The 21517-nt window shown below is 43.3% G+C and overlaps 1 protein-coding gene across 1 annotated transcript in view; it reads left to right on the forward strand.

The window, feature by feature from the left end:
- Window positions 1-21517, forward strand: part of PTPN23 (protein tyrosine phosphatase non-receptor type 23) — a 1983393-nt gene that overhangs the window by 938248 nt on the left and 1023628 nt on the right. Inside the window, exon 11 of the mRNA XM_044066015.1 lies at window positions 20815-20873. Coding sequence (XP_043921950.1) covers window positions 20815-20873 — 59 coding nt within the window. The remainder of the gene's footprint in view (window positions 1-20814; window positions 20874-21517) is intronic.

The following is a 21517-nucleotide window of genomic DNA, read 5'->3' on the forward strand; positions in this document are numbered from 1 at the left end:
AGAAGTTTGCACTGAACCTGTCAGCCAGTATGTTGGCAATGTCTGTAGGATCAGTAATCTTCACATCATTTTGAACTAGTTCTGAGCATATCTGGGAGTTTCCTCCCAGGTTTCTAACATAGCTAAATAAGGCCTTATGATTGTCTTTTGAGTCTTTAGCTATTTTTCTCTCAAAATTTGCTTTGGATGATTTTATGAGAGCTCTTAGTTTTTTACTTATAGTGATCAAGGGTGTCTTACCTTTTAAGGATTTTGCAGTAGTAGCTTCCTCCTTTTGTTGTAGAGTTTGTTTATGGCTGGGGTCCACCAGACTGGACGCTTGCCTTTGGTACAAAGAGTCTTTGTTTTGCTTGGGATTGCCTTATCCATGCAGTCCTGCAGGTGCTGGTAGAAGGCATTTGTAAGTGATTCAGCGGCTTGAGTACTGTTTTCCGCTCGGGCCCTTAAAGGAGACCACACTAGTCTTTAGAGGTGTGAAGTCGCCTTCCGAGAACTTCTTTACTGTGGTCTTTTTTATTTCAGGTGGGGGTGGGATGAGGACCTCCAGCGAGATTAGTTTGTGATCTGATCTCACCAGTGAGGGGTATACTTCCGGTGTTGAACATTGTGCTCCCATGTTCGTGATGATGAGATCAAGTATGTTTTCTCCTCTTGTGGGGATGGTGACTAGTTGTTCCATGGCATTTGAGTTTATGAATTCCAGGAACTTTTGGGCTAGGGTGTTTGGGCTTGAGTAGTGTTCCCAGTCTATATTAGGGTAATTGAAGTCACCTAGTATGATGGTGTTTGGTGATACATTTATCCCTCTAGTGTTTTCAGGAAGGCCATGTGAGGTTCCTGAGTTTGTGAGGGTGGCCTGTAACATGCTACAATTTGCAGAGCAGTCTTGCCTATGGTTAATTGCACCTGGATGGTCTCCGATGCATCGTGCGTTGCCACCAGTCTTGAGGTGTGGGTGTCTTTGATGAATATGGATACCCCCGTCCTTTCTTGGTATTGTCTGGATTTTGGGGCCGGAACGCATGATAAGAGGTAAAACCTGATAGTGCTGGGGTGCTCTCAGGAGCCTTGAACCAGGTTTCTGTCACTGCACAGACATCGATGTTCTCCATACTGAGAAGGGCCTCGAGTGTGCATTTTGAGATTTAGACTTCTGGCATTGAGCAGCATTACCCTTAGTTTTTTCCTTTTTGTGTTCTAGGGTGGTAGGTTTAGAATTTGAGCCTTGCCTAAAAGGCACTATGGGGTGGCAAGAGCCTTTGCCAATATCCGAATCCCAGGGTGACAGGTGCAAGCCGTCCCTTGCGAAGCAGCGTGGCTTGTCCAGCATGTCATCCCAGGCAGACAGACATTGGATCCCCTTTGAATGACACCAGAGTTTAAGCCAATTGTTAAAGCTGATCATCTTATCTCTGTATTGTGGCATCATTCTTGGTGAAGGTAGGATACTGCTCAAGGTCAGGGTCATACCTGCCTGGGCTACATAATCAGAGAGCTCCTCAATGTCTCTTTTCATGTAGTCCAAGGAGTACGTCTCAGGTCGTTTACACCAGCGTGGACAATGACTGAGTCGTATTTGTACCTGCTGTTGAGAGACCTGAGTGCTTGTGTTATGTGGCGGATTCTAGCGCCCGACAGGCAGCTTACTGTGACCTTCTCCTTACTCAGTCTGGTGAGCGGGATGTCAGTGTGTCTGACTATGGAGTCACCAATGACTAGTGTGTCTGGCATTGTGTTTGGCCTTAAGGGCTGTGACTGTTTGACACTCTGACTGTGAGGTCTATGTGTTGTGTTCTGAGGTGGTGGTTGTTTGGGTGTCTGCTTTGGTGGCCTCTGCTGTTTTGGTAGATTTTTGATCAGAGCCGCCGAATATGTCTTTGTGTGTTTATGTGTATGATTTGAGGTTGTGATGGTACTATGTGAGACTGGGTCTGTAGTGTGTGTGGTAACCTTCTCCTCCTGACTGGTCTTGCCAGTCCTATGTTGAGAGAGCTCAGCCTCCAGTTTGGCCGTATAGTTGCATCTCTCGCATGTATTTGTGTTTTGTGGGAGGAGGAGAGGGTTGTCTGTGTACATGAGGCAATTGTAACATTGCCTCAATATTCCCAGGTTCACCAGCTGAGCAGGAGAGGACAATAGCAACTGATCCTCGACATGCTAGAAGGACTAGACAAAAAACTTTAAAAGAGATTCCGGGGATGTGGGTGACCGAGAAATGGGGTTTGCCTTTTGGGGTGCTATCTATAAGAGTGCCGTATCAAGGTAATAAGTACTGTAGGAGCAAGTGCTAGGTTTAACAGATAGAGAAAAGTCTACTTGGAGTCAAGTAGAGATGATCTTTTTAGGTATTAGAGAAAGTGCTAGTAACAGGGATGCTTAAAGGTAAGATGAAAAAGAATGCACTCTGCAGTGTGCACTAGAGAAGTTAGATATGAAAGTAGGTAACTTGAGTTTTACCTGTTTAAAAAGTTAAGGTTTAGTGGAGAGTTACTATTTTTAAAACAGCAAGATGGACTGAAAGGGGTGGTTACTTTTGTATTTTGGTACTATGAAATACTGTAGGATGGCCAATAAATTTAAATAATTGAAGGGGTGGGATTTCAAAAGTGATGGTTTTGTGATTACTCACATAAGCCAGTGAAAGTAGAGAGAAATGAGATATATGGTCAGATTAACATAAGAGGCAGGCAACTAGAAAGACAGTGGTATTTAACAAGACAACTTAAATGGGTGGGAGGGAGGGAAAAAAATTCCAGTGATGGCTAGACAGTCCAGGCTTTTCCTCTCCAGTTCATCAGCTTTTATCCTTGTATTAAAAACCCTCTACCGGGAAGATTTACAGGAGTAAATGGAAGAGATTCTCATACTGGGCAGAACAAAGAAAGCTCCATTTCCTGCTATATTAGATTTTCTGGCTTCAATTTTTCAAGATAGTGCCAGTTTTTCCACAATTAAATCCACCCTGCAGCTATTTCTAATTACCATGTTGTACATAATGCCTTTCCCCTAGCTTCTTCAAAAATTTGTAAGGATTTTCTTAAGGGGACTTACTCCACCACCCTTGGATCTTACAGATGTTCTTTGTGTTTCACTGTTGCAGTCATCACATTTAGGTTATCTGCTTGCAGGTAGCCCTCAGTCTGCCTGATTATCAAGTCTTGGGTCCTACATCGGTTGCTGTCTCATCTTCCATGACGTCAGGTAGTCAGGGGTATAAAGCATGCAGCCGCTGCCATTACATCAGTCTTTCTTGCCGTGCGGTGCCCGAAGCAGAAGCAGTTCGCAAGTGCCGGTCGGCCGACTCCTGAAATTTTCATTTTCGAGTTTTAGATCCAAAGTCTTCAACTAAGCTAAGTACCCCATTGGGGATCCTTTTTCTTGCTCTAAACCGATGTCAGTAAAAGTTAACAGTTGTATTTCTTGTGGAAAGCAAATACCTCATAAAGATTTTCATTCGTACTGCATTCCTTGCCTAGCCCAGACCACGACATATCTTGCTGTCGGTTTTGTGCCTTATTCAATCTTCGTACTATTCGTCGTCTGTTCATTCTCACATTTTAATACTTTGGTACTCAGTTCAATTATCCAGAAATGGCTTTGGTAAGCCACCCGACTACCGACATTCCGAAAAAACGCAAAGGTAAAGATAGAGACAGACCGCATAGGTCCAAAGCTGCCGATGACGCTTCTCCTAAGCTAGTCGCCAGTTCGCCAGTACTCAGTGAGGTGCTTTCGCAGCCCCTGATACCCGCTACTTCAAATTCGCAGGCCTCTACTGAGACCCATTCCGAGTCTGGTAATGCCGTGAGATGCTTCTTCAACTGTGGAGCCTGCGGATGTCTCTACCTTGGATGGGTCTGGAGTCGCTGTGCAGGCATTGGCTTCTGAGGGTGTATTCAGGCCTACTGACTTGCATATTAAACCAATGCCAGCTTCTTCTTCAAGGCCTAAAACTCTATCCATGCCCAGAAAACCAATGCCCAGACCACATGGTCAGGCCCCTATGCCTAAAAAAGAAATAAGAATGGCTGAAGACCTTATTACTCTAATCAGAGGAATCTACCCTTCTCCCTCTAAGAGACCTAGGACTGATTTTCCTTCTGATTCTTCTGATTAGGATTCTGAAATTTCTGTTTTCTCTGATGACCAGGTTTTGCCCTTATCTACCTGTGAGGATTCTGATGCAGAGGACTCCATTCCCTCTGCTTCCCCTCCAGAGGATTTCTCTTTTGGTGAAACCTTGCATACTCTTAGGGAGCAGCCAGGATTACTCTGACTCTAAAGAGAGGCTTAGGGAATTCTTACTCCTTCCTCAACACAGGCCTTTAGCTATAACTCCTGTACTGGACATTGTAGATGATGCCTTCTCGGAATCTAGCCTGGCCCCTGACACTTTACCTCCTGCTCCCAAAAAACCTGATGGGTATTATAGGGGTTACCTGACTCTCACAAGTTCCTCTTTAAAAACCCAATTGCGGCTCCTAAGACCATTTCACAGGGACCCAAGGGCATTAAGGCTACTACTGCCAAAAACCCTACCTCCTCTGATAGAGATTCCAGGGCACTGGATAGATGGGGTAAGAAGGTATGCACTTCTGCAACTTTGGCCATTAGGGCCTTAAACTGCCAGTTTCATATGTTAAAGTATCAGCAGCATATTACTGGATTGCTTAAACAGAAAATGATGTTGATTCCTGACTGTGCTGAAAGTAAAGAATTACAGGATTTAATGCATTCTGCTAAACAAGTTGGAAAACATACTTTGCAATGTGGTTTTGATTCATTTGAGGCATCTTGCAGAGCTGTTGTCAATGGGTCTATACTGAGAAGGCATGCTTGGCTTAAGGAGCAATTTTTGCCAGATCATGTTAAAGCTAAATTACTGGATGCTCCCTTAAATAAAGACCGCTTGTCTGGCAACAAAGCAGAAGTAGTACTTAAAAAGATGGAGGAAAAAGTTAAATCTATGCAAACTGTTTAAAAGATTTCTTGCAAGTACAGCCTCCCAGATTTAGTAGGCATTGGCCCTCTAAGAATTGGTCCTTTCCTGCCTCTTCCAGGCCTTCTCAGTCCAAACCCAGAACCAGCAGAACACCCAGGCTTCAGTCCCAAGTTACTCAAAAGCTTAAGCAGTGGGGGACTCCCACCTCCAAAGCAGGAAGTAGTAAGACCCCCCCCTCCCTATGGTAAACTGTCACTATGACTTAACTTTAAACCTTCCAAGCCCTGTGCAACTGACTGTTCCTTTAGGGGAAAGATCGCCCTGCATGCAAAAAATTGAGAACTCATTACCCAGGACAAGTGGGTTTTAGATATAGTTTCCCAAGGATACAGATTCCACTTCCACTCCTTACCAACCCCAAACGGTTGGCCAGACCTACCCCCAAATCAGTGGACAGAGGCTCAAAAGCAAGTTCTCTCTCTTTTAAGCATCAAGGCTATTCAGCCTGTCCCAGAAGAAAAATGGGGACAAGGTTTCTACTCAATACTTTGCCTGGTACCCAGAAAAGACTATTCCTGGCATCCTATCCTGGACCTTTATATATTAAACACCTTTTGGTGATTCCAAAATTCCAAATGCTAACTCTTCACCAGTTACTTCCTGTGCTAGGCAAAGATGCCTGGTTGGCAACACTAGATTTAAAGGAAGCCTTACCTGCACATCCCAGTAAGGGAATTTTGCAGAAGATATCTATGCATCAGAGCAGGCTACATGCACTATCAGTTCTCTGGACTGCCCTTTGGCTTATCTACTGCGCCCAGGGTATTCACAAAGTGCCTAGCTCCAGTCATTGCATTTTGCAGGCAAAGAAATGTTCAGATATACCCTTACCTGGACGATTGTCTAATTCAGGCAGAAAGCCAGGGCATACTATTAAATTATCTGGCATTTGTAAAGAAATGGCTACCTTCTCTGGGGTACACCATAAACGAAAATAAATCACATCTTGTACCCTGCCAACAAATTGTATTCCTGGGAGCAAGCTTCAATACAACTTCCCAGATGGCCTACCTCTTGCCAGAGAAACAAGTTCATTTGACAGCCTACGTCAGACTACTGGCCGCAAAGACCCAGCTGTCTGCAAGAAAAATACTGCAAGCCCTGGGGTTCATGGCATCTTGCATTCTACTAATTCCATATGCAAGACTGCATATGAGTAAACTGCAATGGTATCTAAAAAGCCTATGGTGTCAACATTCTCAGGATCTAGAATCAATGATTCCTGTCATACCTTGTCAAAAGATAGAGTTCCTTTGGTGGGCAGAGTTCTGCCACCAAAACAAGAGACTGCTATTCACTTATTCACTCTACCACCTGCCGCCCAAACCCTAACAACAGATGCATCAGACTATGCATGGGGGGGCTCACTTGACAGGGCAGTGCATTCAGTGCAAATGGAACCCAAGTCAAATGCACCTGCATATCAATCAGAAAGAAATGTTAGCTGTACAGAATGCTCTGACATCCTTCAAGGACCACATTCTTCCAGGACAATTATCGGTAAAGACGGACAACACCACTGTCATGTGGTACATAAACAAGCAGGGAGGAACCCACTCATACCCTCTCTGCAGACTACCCATGGTTCTGTGGAACACCGCCTTGAGCTACCAAGTGCACCTACAGGCTCAATTCCTGCCAGGAAAGCTAAATACACTGGCAGATGACTTAAACAGAAATCTCATGGACCCACACGAGTGGAAACTGGAACTAAAGATATTCAACATGTTGAGAAACAAATGGGGGATCCCAGAGATAGACCTGTTTGCCTCCCCCCAGAACTACCAATTGGACAAATTCTGCACTAGGACTACCCACAAGCAAGCTTGGTAAGTGGATGACCTGTCCTTCACCTGGAAAAACCTGTCAGTTTATGCCTTTCCCCCTCTGCCTCTCCTCTCCAAAGTACTACTAAAGATCAAACAGGACAAACTAAGGGCAATACTGATTGCACCAGACTGGCCACACCAACACTGGTGTACCCCCTCTTGTGCAGTGTGTCACTGCTGACTCCATGACACCTACATCAGACCCAGGGTTACCAGATTTCCGACTGGCCAGGTAGAGACTAAAAAAAAAAAGGTCTTCCACGTCTTTAATGCGGAACATCAGAGTTCCGCATTAAACAGAAGTAGCTCTGTGTGTTTATTTTTATTTGCAGTTCCGCATTAGACAGAAGTAGCTCTGTTTTGCAATGTTTTGATTGGCCCGTATACAGGTATACGGGCCAATCAAAAATCGCTAAACAAACATCGCAGTTCCCCATTAAACAGAAGTAGCTCTGTTTTGCGATGTTTTGATTGGCCTGTATACCGGCATACAGGCCAATCAAAAATCGCTAAACACGAAGCTTCTTGTGTTTAATGCGGAACTTCTGCATTAAACACAAGAAGCTCTGTGTTTAACGATTTTTGATTGGCCCGTATGCCGGTATACGGGCCAGTCAAAAAAAAAAAAAAACACAAAGAGGAGGCTGCCCAGGATTTAAACCGGCAGTGCGGGACTCGGGATCAGGCTGCTGATCTCGGGACAGTCCCGCCCAAATAGGGACGTCTGGCAACCTTGCTCAAACCCCTGCACTGCTGTCCCAGCAGGAGGGCCAGATTCTGCACCCACAGCTTCAAACCCTAAACCTTGCAGCCTGGCTAATTACCTGATCTCTCTGTTACCATCCCTCAGTAAGCAGGTGATAGATGTAATTCTTGAGGCAAGGAGGCCTAGTACTAGAAAATCCTGTGCTGAAAAATGGAAAAGATTCTGTTCTTGGAGCCAAACTCAGGGGATAGGTGCAGCGGTGCCCAATTTACCTCATATTCCTCAATACTTAACTGAGATGCTTCACAAGGGCCTTTCCTTTTCTTCCATCAAAATTCATGCCTCAGCCATTTCAGCACATTACAATACAGAGCCACCCCTCTTCTCTCACCCATTGCTGAAGCAATTCCTCAGAGGGGCCAAAAACTTAAGACCACCCAGGAGAGCCCCTACTCTAGCCTGGGACCTTAACTTTGTATTGGAAAAACTCACATTACCCCCCTTTGAGCAAGCTGCAAATGCAGAGTTGAATTTCCTTTCTTGGAAAGCAGCCTTCCTTCTAGCCATCACTTCAGCAAGAAGGGTATCTGATTTGCAGGCCCTCATGGCAGTGGAGCCTTTCATCATCTTTCAGGCGGACAGGGTGTCCCTCAGGACCAATCCCTCCTTTATGCCCAAGGTGGTATCCAATGTGGCCCTTAATCAGTCCATTCATTTGCCAATCTTCTTTTCTAATCCACAGAACAAAGGGGAACGAATACTGCACTCCTTGAACGTGTACAGACAACTTAGATTTTACCTGGACAGGACTAAGCCTCTCAGAAAATCTGAACAGCTGCTGTTTGCTTTTGCTGCAGGGGCAGAGGGGAAGGCCATTTCAAAGCAAACCATTTCTAATTGGATAGGCCATTGCATTCATTTCTGCTATAAGCACCATGGAAAACCTACCCCACAGGGGATAAGGCCACATTCAACCGGGGCTGCATCTACCTCTGCAGCCTTTCTCAGAGGTGTCCCTACCAGGGACATCCTAGAAACTGCTACCTGGAGTTCTGTACATACCTTCACCAAGCATTACCACTTGCCAATTTTTTCTAAATCCAGAGCTGGCTTTGCCACTGCAGTCTTGCAGGGCCTTATAGCTGGTCCTAATGCTATCTAATTACCTCCTCCCATCCTTAGCTTTGGGAATCTACCCAAATGCGATGACTGTAACAGTGAAACACGAAGAACATAGTACAGTTGTGTACACTTACCATAAATGTAGATGTTCGAGTGTATTCACTGTTGCAGTCCTGGTTACCCTGCTTTAAGCTTTTTGGTGTATTTGCTTTTTTGTTGGATGTGTAACCTTGTATATGATTGCTTCCATTATGGGGGCACCTGACATCTTGGTCAAGAAAAACTGATGTAATGGCGTCGGCTGCATGCTTTATACCCCTGACTACCTGACGTCATGGGAGATGAGACCGATGCAGGACCCAAGACTTTGATAATCAGGCCGACTGAGTGCTACCTGCAAGCAGTTAACCCAAATGTGATGACTGCAACAGTGAATACACTCGAACATCTACATTTATGGTAAGTGTACACAACTGTACTTTTTGTTATTAACTAACTCTATCCCCCTTTGAACCTTCAGCCACATCAGGCCTAAAGTTTATTTATTGGAAAACAATATTTTTGGTTGCTATTACACCAGCAAGGTGAGTTTCTGAACTCCCAAGCGCTCTCCTTAAAACTGCCCTATTTGGTCTTTCATAAAGACAGAGTGACTGTACTTGCAAACCCTTTCTTCCTACCAAAAGTTTTTTCTGAGTCATATATGAATCAAGTAATCAATTTACCAGTCTTCTTTCCAAATTTTGACAGTAAAGGAAAATGGTACATCTCATAGGGAGCTTTGTTTCTGCCTACAAAGAAGAAAAGGATTTTGAAAAACTGATCCGCTGTTTGTCTTGTATGCCAAAAAAAAATTGGGAAAACAAGTTTCTAAAGTTACTTTAGCTAACTGGATAACCAATTGCATTTAACTTTGTGTAGTCTCTAAGAGGTTTGTCCTTAATTACAGTTGATATAAAAAGTGTGCACACCCCTATTAAAATGCCAAGTTTTTGTGATATAAAAAAAATGAGACCACAATAAATCATTTCAAAACTTTTCCCACATTTAATGTGACCTATAACCTGTACAATTCAATTGAAAACAAATCTGTTAGGGGAAAAATATAAAAAATAAAAAACGTATACTAAGCTGGTTGCATAAGTGTGCACACCCTTCAACCAATACTTTGTTGAAGCACCTTTTGATTTAATTACAGGATTCGGTCTTCTTGGGTGTACACCTGCCATCAATTAAAGAGACTGTGATTAACCCCAAGTAAAGTACAGCTGTCCTAGTAGAATTTTCCTGACATTTACTCAGTTGCCTGATAAAGCAAAAGCCGTGGTTCACAGAGAGCTTACAAAGCCTCAAAGGGATCTCATTGTTGAAAGGTATCAATCAGGAGAAGGGTACAAAAAAATTTCCACAGCATTGGATATACCACGGAACTTAGTGAAGACAGTCATCAAAAAGTGGAGAAAATATGGGGCAACAGTGAGGTTGCAAAGAACTGGACGTCCCTCCAAAATTGTTGAAAAGACGAGCTAAAACCTGGTTAAGGAGGCTGCCAAGAGACCTGCAGCAACACGGAAGAAGCTGCAGGAATTTCTGGCAAGTACTTGTGTACTACATGTAACAACAATCTCCCGTATTCTCTATATGTCTGGACTATGGGGTAGGGTTGCAAGAAGGAAGCCTTTTCTTACACAGAAAAACATCCAGGCCCAGCTAAAATTTGCCAAACAATACATCAAGTCTCCCAAAATCATTTGGGAAAATGTGTTACGGTCTGATGTGACCAAGGTTGAACTTTTTTGGCCACAATTCCAAAAGGTACGTTTGACGCAAAAACACTTTGCATCACCAAAATAACACCATCCCTATGGTGAAGCATGGTGGTGACCATATCATGCTTTGGGGTTACTTTTCTTCAGCTGGAACTGGGGCTTTAGTCAAGATGGAGGGAATTATGAACAGTTCCATATACCAGTCACATTTGGCCCAAAACCTTCAGGCATCTGCTAGAAAGCTGAAGATGAAGAGGAATTTCACCTTTCAACACGACAATGACCCCAAACGTACATCCAAATCAACAAATGAATGGCTTCAGCAGAAGAAAAAGTTTTGCAATGGCCCAGCCCAGATGTAAATCTAATAGAAAATCTGTGAGGTGACCTGTAGAGGGCTGTGCACAAGGGATGCCCTCACAGTCTGACAGATTTGGAGTGCTTTTACAAGGAAGAGTGGGCAAATATTGCCAAGTCAAGATGTGCCATGGTGATAGACTCCTACCCAAGAAGACTGAATGCTGTAGTTAAATCAAAAGGTGCTTCAACAAAGTATTAGTTTAAGGGTGTGCATGTTTATGCACCCAGTTTATTGCACGTTTTTTTATTTTTTATATTTTTCCCCTAACAGATTTGTTTGTTTTTCAATTGAGTGGTATAGGTTATAAGTCACATTAGAGGTGGAAAAAGTTTTGAAATGATTTATTAATGTCTAATTTTTTTTTTATATCAGTCACAAAAACTTGGCGTGTTAACAGGGGTGTGTGCACTTTTTATATCCACTGTAGTTCCCCAAAGACTCATTCCATTAGATCTATGGCTACATCATCTGCTTTTTGGGATAGAGCTTCAATTGATGACATTTGTGCTGTGGCCACATGGGCCAGTTTCCATACCATTATTGCTCATTACTAGTTGGACATCTTGTTCAGGAACAGGGCTGCCTTTGGCTCTGTGATGCTCCAGAATATCCTTCTGTGAGGGCAACCTAACATTATCGTAGCTGGGGACTCTGTTCCATATGATGAGGAACGAATGAAAATGACAACATCAGATGTTTGTTATATACTCACCATAACTATGCATCTTTGTTGTCCATTTTCATTCTTCCTTCACTCTTCACCCTCCGTCCCCCTGTCCTTATCCTTTGGAAGTTACCTGGTGAGGTGTATGGGAACCATTGTTCCCATTTTGAGCCTTTACTCTGTTTTTATCCTGTTTTTCAAGTTATGATTATAATCTTTATTATAAGTACTTATGCTTTCTGATGTATTTAGCAGCAAACTTGATTTGAGGTAATTTAGCTAGTTAGGGCTTTATGGGTAAAGGGAGGAGGTCAAGAGTTGAATCCAAGAATCTACAGAGTTGAATCCAAGAATCTACAGAGATTGGCTTAGTGAGATCTGAGGGTCTGATCCAAGACTAATACGTTGAGGAAGAATGAAAATGGACAACACTGATGCATAGTTATGGTGAATACAGAACTTAAATTTATTCACACATCTGAGCAGCTTTTTGTTTCCTTTCATCCCTGGTCTTTGGGTTTAGCCATTTCTAAGTAAAGTCTCTCTTTCTGGATTTATAAGGCTATTTCTTTTTTTTTTTATTCTTTTCATAGTAAATGTCTTCCATCTTCAGTAAAGGCTCATTCTACCAGGGCTGTTGCCTCCTCTGGTGCTTTTTTCAAGGGGCTGGATACCGTTTTCATCCTTGAGGCTGCTACTTAATCCTCTGTTCATACTTTCACTAAGTATTACAAGTTGGATATTAATTCCAGGGTCAGAACTGGCTTTGCCTGGGCTATCCTGCTTGAGTTTCTGGAGGGCTGTTACATGCCGTCCTCCTCCCAGGCTTCCTCTTAAGCTTTTGTACTGTCCCTTAGGTTATGAATACTGCAACAGTGATATGGAAGGGCGTTGAGTAAAATCATACCTTAACAGTAGATGTTCTTCTCTTCACTGTTGCAGTATTTGCTTCCTCCTGCCCCTTGTTCTGCACTAGCCTATTCTTTCTTACCTTCATGGCCGAGGGGCTTTTCTCCTTTTCCTCCTTCTGGATGCACATATTTTTCCTTGTCCCTAGGGACATTCTGTTCCTCATGGGACTTTTCCAGCTCTTTGTGTGTGTCTGTATGTCACTTTTATGCCCGTTGCCTTGCTCAAGGAGCGTACTTGTGACATAAGGTGCCTGTAAGTAGTAAAAGCTCTGGTATACTGGCCGGACTTTCAGCTGTCCTTGGCAGGAGATCCCTTACATTATGAATACTGCAGCATTGAAGAGAAGGATACCTACTGTTATGGTAGGATTTTACACAACTGTACTTTCCTCCAATTTGCCTGTGTGTGTCTGTTTAGGTCTGTGTATCTTGTCGCAAATCTACTCATTAGGGTCAGTGTTAGCCTATGTATGCATGTGTAAAAAAATCATTGCACCTTGTATATGATTGTGAATTGTCAGGGACTGTAAATATTGCTGACTTTTCTGTGACAAAACAACATTGCTGGACACATGCATAAATAAGTCTTCTTGGTAGCAGTAAAAGAGCAGTTAACAACTTGCTGTCTTTCAAAAATAAGGCATAACATCCAGCCTCTCAGAGCTTCGGCTGTCCTGACAGCCCCCACACCTCAGGCTGGTATAATTGGGTTTGACATAAAATTAGTGCATACCTTTGCCATGGACCCCACCACCACCACCACCACCACCACCACCATGTGCAAAACAGACTCTACTCAGTTGTATGCACAGGATGTTGCTGTATCTTGTGTGGAGGGCTGGAAACATTATTTTTTAAACTTTCCTCACAGGTACATCATTAAAGCTGTACACAGAAAGTCATAGCTTTTGTGGAAGTCTGGGGACACTGTGGTCATTACATCTGGGTGGGGTAATATGGATGACAGGGGCAGGGCAGCACAAATGATGGGGTGGTGACACCCACTAGACTTTAGAGTAGAAACTGAAAAAACAAATGCCTACACCACTGGTAGGAGGTCTTGCTGAAAGTTTACTATCTGTCCTAAAATCCTTTTAAGGAGACTATAAACACGTGCCAAAGTGAATCCTCTTTCCCATCCAGTAACCTGTTGTCACCACAAGTCTTCCATAGCTATCCTCTTTTTTCTATTCTTTTCTTTTCTTCAGCAGTCACTTTTGGTACACTTTTCCTTATCAGTATTACTGTTCTTTTTCTGGACCTTGACACTCCACTGAATATATTCACAGGAGCTCCTTTTTTTCAAATTGTCATGTGCATTTCTGTCTAAATGTATCTCTTTTGGTTTAGGCACTTGGGCTTCATACCGGTTGTTTTACATTAAGAAGGTTTGTGGTCTGCACTGTTGTGGCAGGACAGGTAGCTTACATCCTTCTAAGCTGGGAATTGCTGATTGAAGGCCCAGTGTCTGCTATTCTAAAAGTGTATTAGTTCTGGTTTAAGCACTTTGGCTTCAGGCCAGTTATTCTGCATTAAGAAGGTTTGTGGTCTGCACTTTTGTGGGAGGAGAGGCTGGATTCTGCCCTTCTGAGCTGGGAATTTCTGGTCACTGGCTTATTGTGCCTGCTTATTTGAACTGTTTCTTACTGAAATTGGTGCGCCTTGTTGCTGTAGCATAGACCAGATTCAGGCCTGCTGAATCTAGCTTTGTTTGTATAAACTTGAGCAGTGATCCAGGCCATCTTTGTTTGGAGAAGGTTCCCCTGCACCCTAGTGGCAGGAGTGTGCAGTTAAAACTTGTCTGATTGAAGATAGCTGGAACAGGGCTCAGTTTTGAGCTTTTTTCTGGTTAATTGGGTAACTTGTTTAAATCAGTTTGTTCGTTTTCTATTGTTTTATATATATATAAAAATGTGCACTTTATTCATCAGCTTTTTACTGTATTTGTGTTTCTTCCTACTTTATTACTAGGGTCATTGACTACAACTCTGATCGGAGATATATAACAACAAGTATCCTTTTCTGTGCATTTAAAGTGTTTTTTTGATTGTATCTGCTTTATTTTCTGAAAAAACAAACAAAAAAAAAAATACTTGTTTCCCGCCTTTCTAAGCTAGTATAGTCCAGTTTTCAGGTTAGTGCTGAATTCAGGGCTGTGTTACAAATCTCTGTGTTTGCCCATATCTTACTTGGATAGAAGGAAGTTTCTCTGTTCACCTGTTAGAGAGGGGAGCTTTTAAGCAGCATATCTGTCCCTGGAGGAGCGGTTTCAGCCCAGAAATTAGTAGTTTATTGGCCATTTTGGGTTAATTTCTATCTCTTTCATTTCCCTGCTATAAAAAAACACATTTGCCTGGTTTTGTGCAGTGATTAGCTAGGGTATAACTATTCCCGGCTCCACAAAGTGTCCTCTTCAAATTTTTCCTTGGAACTAGACAAACATTCAACTTAAGCACTCAAGCTATTCATTTCTCAGCCCTGCACTTGCTCAAAACTCATAGCAAGCACTTATAAACCCTAGCACTAGATCCTCCTATACTGTACAGAAGGACAAGGCTCTCTATTCGACCTTACCAGCCAATCAGTAAAACAGTTCACTGTACCTATCCAGGCATGTCCAAAGGGCAGTTTCAGGTGTACTCTGCAGTCCAACTGGTGAATCTGGGCATTTTGAGGCAATGTTACAACTTGCCTCATGTACACAGACAACCCCCTGCTCCTACCATCAAACACTAATACATGCGAGAGATGCCATTATACAGCCAAACTGGAGGCTAAGCTCTCTCAACCCAAGATTGGATCAGACAGTCAAGAGGAGAAGGGAAATACTTGCATCACACTACCAGTCTCACATAGACCCATTAAACCAGCACCGGCAAAAAACACACATAAACACACATAAATACACTAAATCATACTTGGAGGCTGTAAATAAAAATCTGCAAAAGCAACAGAGACCTCCCAAGCAGACATCAAAGCAACCTCCACCCCCTAACACAAACCATGAAACACATATAATTCACAAACCAGTGTGTCATGCAGTCACAGCCCTTAAGGCAAAATAACATACCCAACACACTAGTAATAGGTGACTCTGTAGTCAGGCACACTGACGCCCCACTCACTAGACTGAATAAGGAGAAGGTTACTGTTAGCTGCCTGTCGGGTGCCAGGATCCGCCACATAACGCAAGCACTCAGGTCACTCCAGAACAGGTACAAATACAACTCTTGTCATTGTCCATGTTGGTGTGAATGACCTGAGCTGTACCTCCCTGGACTACATGAAAAGAGACATGGAAGAGCTCTCTGTTCACATAGCCCAGGCCGGTATGACCCTGAGCAGCATCCTGCCCTCACCAAGAATGATACCACGGTATAAAGAAAAAATTATAAATTTCAACAATTGGCAAAGTTTCTGGTGTCTGTCGTCTGGGATGACATGCTCGACAAGCCACTCTGCTTCGCTAGAGACTGCTTGCACCTGTCACCCTTAGGCTTTCGAATACTGGCCAAGGCTGTTGCCACCCCCATAGTGCCTTCTTTAGGCAAGGCTCAAAAGACAAATCCACCGCCATAAATAGCACAAGTAACAAAAAACTAAGGGTAATGCTACTCAATGCCAGAAGTCTAAACCTCAAAATGCATGCACTCGAGGCACTCCTCGGTATGGCGAAAATGGATATGTGTGCAGTAACAGAAACCTGGTTTAAGGCTCCAGAGAGCACCCCAGCACTACCAGGCTACAACTCATTCCATACATTTCGGCCACAGAACCTGGACCGAAATACAAAAGGCAGGGGCGTATCCATATTCATCAAGGATACCCACACCTCCAGGTTAGTGGCACAGCACGATGCTTTAGAGATCACCCACGTGCAACTAACAACTTGCAAAACTGCAATTCAAGTTGTAGCTTGCTACAGATCGCACACCATGTCCCAGGACCCCCATTCCGCATTTCTGGAAACACTGGGAAACATAAAGGTCCTACGAAACATCCTAATATTGGGTGATCTCAATTACCCAAACATTAACTGGGAGAGCTATTCAAGTACTAACTCCCTTGCCCAACATTTCCTAGAATTTATAAACTCAAGCACCCTGGATCAACTGGTCAACACTCCCACCAGAGGTGACAACATATTGGACCTGGTCATCACCAACATGGGTGACCGGTGTTCCACACCGGAGGTCAACCCCTCGCTGGTTAGATCTGACCATAAACAAATCACTCTGGATATCCACTTTCCACCCCCACCCCGGACAGGGAGACCACTATGAAAAACTTTTCAAAAGCAAACTTCACGTTACTTAAGACCGAGGTGGAAAGTTTCAAAGCCCCCATGCTAAAGGATAACGCTGTCCAAGCTGCAAAATCCTTTACTAATGCATTCTACGGGCACCTACAAGAATGCGTGGATCATGCTATCCTAAGCAAAACCAAGACTCACTCCTCCAAGAAAAGGAAACCAGTCTGATGGACCCCTGCCATAAACAAGCTATACAATAGAAGGAGGAAACTAGTACAGAAAAGAGTAAAATCCCAAGAAGGGAAAACATCCCTGATCAGTATCAGCAAGAAACTACGATCCCTCAAAATCATCCAAGGTGAACTTTGAAAGAAAAATTGCTAAGGACTCCAAAGATAACCACAAGGCATTGTTTAGCTATGTCAAGAATCTAAGTGGCAATGCTCAATCTGCTCGGAGTTAGTGCAGAATGGCACAAAATACAGTGAACCGACCAATATCGCCAACATCCTGGCAGGCAGGTTCAGTGCAAACTTCACCCCCCCTCACCCCCAGAAGGGCCCATAACCACTCCAGAAGAATGTAGAGCCCCTGAAATCACAGACACTCAGGTTAAAACAGCCCTCTCCAAAGCCAAAAATACAGCATCAATGGGACCGGACGGTGTCCCAGGCTGCATCCTACACGAGCTCAAAGACAAACTAACCCCTCACCTAAACACACTGTTCAAACTCAGCCTCTCCACAGGCTACATACCCATAGAGTGGTGCACAGCAAAGGTTATTCTGCTCCACAAAGGTGGAGCCACCACAGACCCTGGCAACTATCACCCTATAAGCCTGACTAGCTTGGTCTGCAAGGCTATGGAGTGCATCATCATGGAACTCATTAACAGAGACTTTGGGAACCTCCAAACACTGGACCCTACCCAGCTCGGTGTTGTTAAGGGCAGATCATGCCTCCTAAATCTGGTGGACTTTTTTGAGACAGTTACCAAGGCTATAGACGATGGAAAGTTGGTACACACAGCCTACCTAGACCTCGCAAAGGCCTTCGACACCATTCCCCATTCTGGTATTTTAGACAAGCTCACCAGCCTGAACATAAACCCCTACATCACAAGATGAGTTGCCAACTGGCTCACAGACAGAACCCACATGGTGAGAGTTGCAGGAGCTAGGTCTGACTCTAAACCGGTTACAAGTGGCGTTCCCCAGGGCTCAGTCCTAGGACCCCTCCTGTTTGGCATATACTTCTCAGAGGTACAGGCAAGCACAGGAGGACTATGGCTGACCAAGTTCGCAGACAACTGCAAACTAGGGGCTATAACTGACTCTCCGGCTGACACAGACATCCTCCAAAAGGGTCTCACTGAGACAGATACCTGGTGTCAAAATCATGGCCTCAAGCTAAATGCCAAAAAGTGCATAGTCATCCCCTTTGGAAAAAACAAAGTACCCACAAATTACCACATAGGTGGTAGTCCCCTAAATACAGAAAACGTAATAACGGATCTGGGGGCCCAAGTAGATAGTAATCTCTACTTTGATAATCACATTGCCAAAGTGGTTAGAAAATCCTTCTATGTGGCCCACCTAATCACAAAAGAGTTCGCATCCAGATCAAAAGAGGTCATTGTGCCCCTCTACTCATCACTCATCAGACTCATAGAGTACAACGCCCCATTTAGGATTTACCTTACAAGATGCCTGCAACAACTGGAAAGACCACAGAAGTACCTCACCAAGAGGATCACTGGCCTCAAATAGATGCCCTATGCAGCTCGATTGAAGAAACTCCAGCTGTACGTGGTTGTATACTGCATACTCAGAGGTAATCTCTGCCTGACATACAAGGCCATGTCCAACCTAGAATTGATGGACATGCTCCACCTACTAAAGAAAACCATATCCTCTCGAGCCACACACTCTAGGGATCTAAACCTCACCACAACAATAAATAGGACGTGCTGGAGGGATATATTCCTGTCCCATAGACTTCCCATGCTTTGGAACAAAATTCCAATCTACATTAGGCAGAACTCCTCGCTAACACTCTTCAAGAGAAACCTTGACGAGTGGATGGGAAACAGAAAGTTTACCCCGGGGATCACTTCAGTGGCTCTGCTGGACAGAGGCACAGGGAACTAATCTAGTGGGCGGCAAAATCCAACACATTCTGGCTAGTCTTATAAATGCCTTTGGGCAGATAGGTTCATAGGTAGGTATTAGGCTATCATGTAACACTGATATATGCATCCTGCATTTCTTTATGTAAGCCAGTACTCTGTTTTTAATCTGCATTTGTAAGGGCATTAACATTCTATGAAAATATTTTGAATGCTGCTATTCTAAAAGGTAAAAATATATATAAAAAAAAAATCCACTTCCAAACCATGGTCCATCTGTCTTTATAGTTTTTTCCTTTTGTCAAACTGTATAATCTCTAAAAAGCACACAGCATTAATAACAATAGGCATTTTCAAATATAAAATGCACACTTCCCAAAAAGGAGCAATTGCTTCAAATCAGTAACACCACAGTGTGATTCTTATATTCTGGCTGTTTTCCCAGAATTAGACTGCAGCAGTGAACTTTGCAATGAATGCAGTACAGTGGTTTAGGAACTTACCATAATTAGAGCTGTTCAGGTATATTCACTGTTACAATCCCTATTCCATCCCACAATCCCTTCTGCTTTTTTGCTTAGGAATCCTGGCATTGGACTGAGCCATCCTCTTCACATTTTCCTGCAGCTTTTTTCTCTTCTCCTGCCATGTACCCTTTTTCATTTGGCCATGCCTACAGTCCAGACGTGAACTGCTGTCAGAGGCTTTATTATTGTCCCCTGGAGATGTATTCCCTAGGGCCAGTAGTAGTTTGGTGTCTAGGACAAGCTCCTTGGCTAGCCAGGGCATACAAGATCTTAAAATGGCATCAGCCGATGCCCCTGTTATGCCACCTATGTCCTGATGTTAAACCAGTAGGGATTTGGCTAAAGCCAGTATGGGGAAGATAGATCTCTGTGTGAGACGCCATCCATTGGACTTCTGCATGCAGACATCTTAAAAATGATGACTGCAACAACATACATTTATGTTAACATAATTGTAGATATTCATATGTTAAGTTTCTAACACAACTGATGTTTCCTTATACCTACAGGCAGTGTTTCTTTTTAGTCTAAGATGAAGTGTAGTCTATTTTATTTTTGGAATAGTTAAATCCCTTACTTAATTAATTGTTCTGCCATTGGCAAGCTTAATCACCACAACCATTTGGGCCTGTGATGTTCCTTTCCCAGGCAGCTGCCATTTTCTGTGGCCTGGAGTCTGTCCATCTGATTAGCTGTTCCCCATTACTGCCTCCTTGCTTATTTGTCCTGCCCCCTCCCATCTTCCTATTACCCACATTGTTTTACTACTTGGGATTCAGGTCAGCCATAGGACCCATCAGTGAAGGGCCTCAGTCAGAGATTGTGCATCTGTTCTTACCTTATCAGTTGACCCAGAAAGAGGACCCTCTTTGATAGGTTAAGGGAACCCTCCGTCCATCCAACATAGGCTGCTAGATTTCCCAATCGGTCATGTAAGTGTATACTTTTATGCCATGTGTTAGTAATAGAAGGTGTCAGGTGTCCTTTATTGATTTGTAGATGCATGCTTGGTATTGGCAGATCAACTGATGATCACAGAGAATAAGTGTGCTTATGTAGTCAGGTCATACCACAGTGTACATTGTTGTGGGTGCAGCTCTGACTTTGTAACCTCTGGGGAAAAAATATGCCAAATATCGACTGGGGAAAAGTTAAAGCTAACCACAGGACCCATCAGTGATGGCCTTCCTCATAAATCAGCTGAAATAATAAGAAAGTCATTGTTTTCTCGAAGTTTTTGTGGAATTTGATTTCCACCTGTGTAAAATATTTTTGACATTTCCTGTTGTGAATCATCATTTATAGGGCTGCATTCAGAGGGAAATATTTTGTTTTTCCTACTCCCCAGAGTTGCACTGCACTAATTCAAAACAGATGTTAAGTAGTTCAGCCAGTTAAGCTGAGAATTACAGGTTTATAAGTTGTATCAGTTTTAGAGCAACACTTGTATGAACATTAGTAGTGTACTTGGCTTTCTGTCTTGTTTCCTGCTTATATGGATTTGCTCATTCATTAATTTGTCTTTCTTTTGTGTTATATTTAGGGACAGTCAGAAAATGTACAGGAAGCCCTTCGGTTTACCATGGATGTCATAGGAGGAAAGTGAGTGATATTTTGTCTCCCTAACAATTTGTGCAGGATTCCGGCGTGTAGCCCGCAGGACAATTCCCTGCGAGCTACATCGCCGAACCCAAATGGCTGCAGCGCACTTTGCCGTAGTGCAATACGGCTGAAAAGCCTAGCCGCTGCAGCTGTAAGCTATGTACGGGCAAAGGCAACCGTACCGGATGTGTAACACATTCCTTATTTACATTCAAGGAATGCATTTAGTGCTATGTATGGGCAAAGGCAACCATACCGGATGTGTAACACATTCATTATTTACATTCAAGGAATGCATTTAGTGAATACTTCATTAAATGCATTCCTTGAATGTAAATAAGGAATGTGTTACACATCCGCACGTGTTCTGCCCGTACATAGCTTACAGCTGCAGCGGCTAGGCTTTACAGCCATATTGCACTACGGCAAAGTGCTGCTGCAGCCATTTGGGTTCGGCGATGTAGCTCGCAGGGAATTGTCCTGCGGGCTACACGCCGGAATCCATTTGTGCAGCATATGAACATACTCATTGATTATGTCTAGGATTATAGTTTATTGATGCAAGTAGGTGATGAGTTTGTTAGAAATTAATTTACAACTTCAAAAGCACGAAATACGAGGTTTGTTGCTGCTTGCTTATGTTG

The sequence above is a fragment of the Protopterus annectens genome, chromosome 3.part0 (genome assembly GCF_019279795.1).
Source record: "Protopterus annectens isolate FY-2018-M chromosome 3.part0, PAN1.0, whole genome shotgun sequence".
Taxonomy (NCBI): domain Eukaryota; kingdom Metazoa; phylum Chordata; order Ceratodontiformes; family Protopteridae; genus Protopterus; species Protopterus annectens.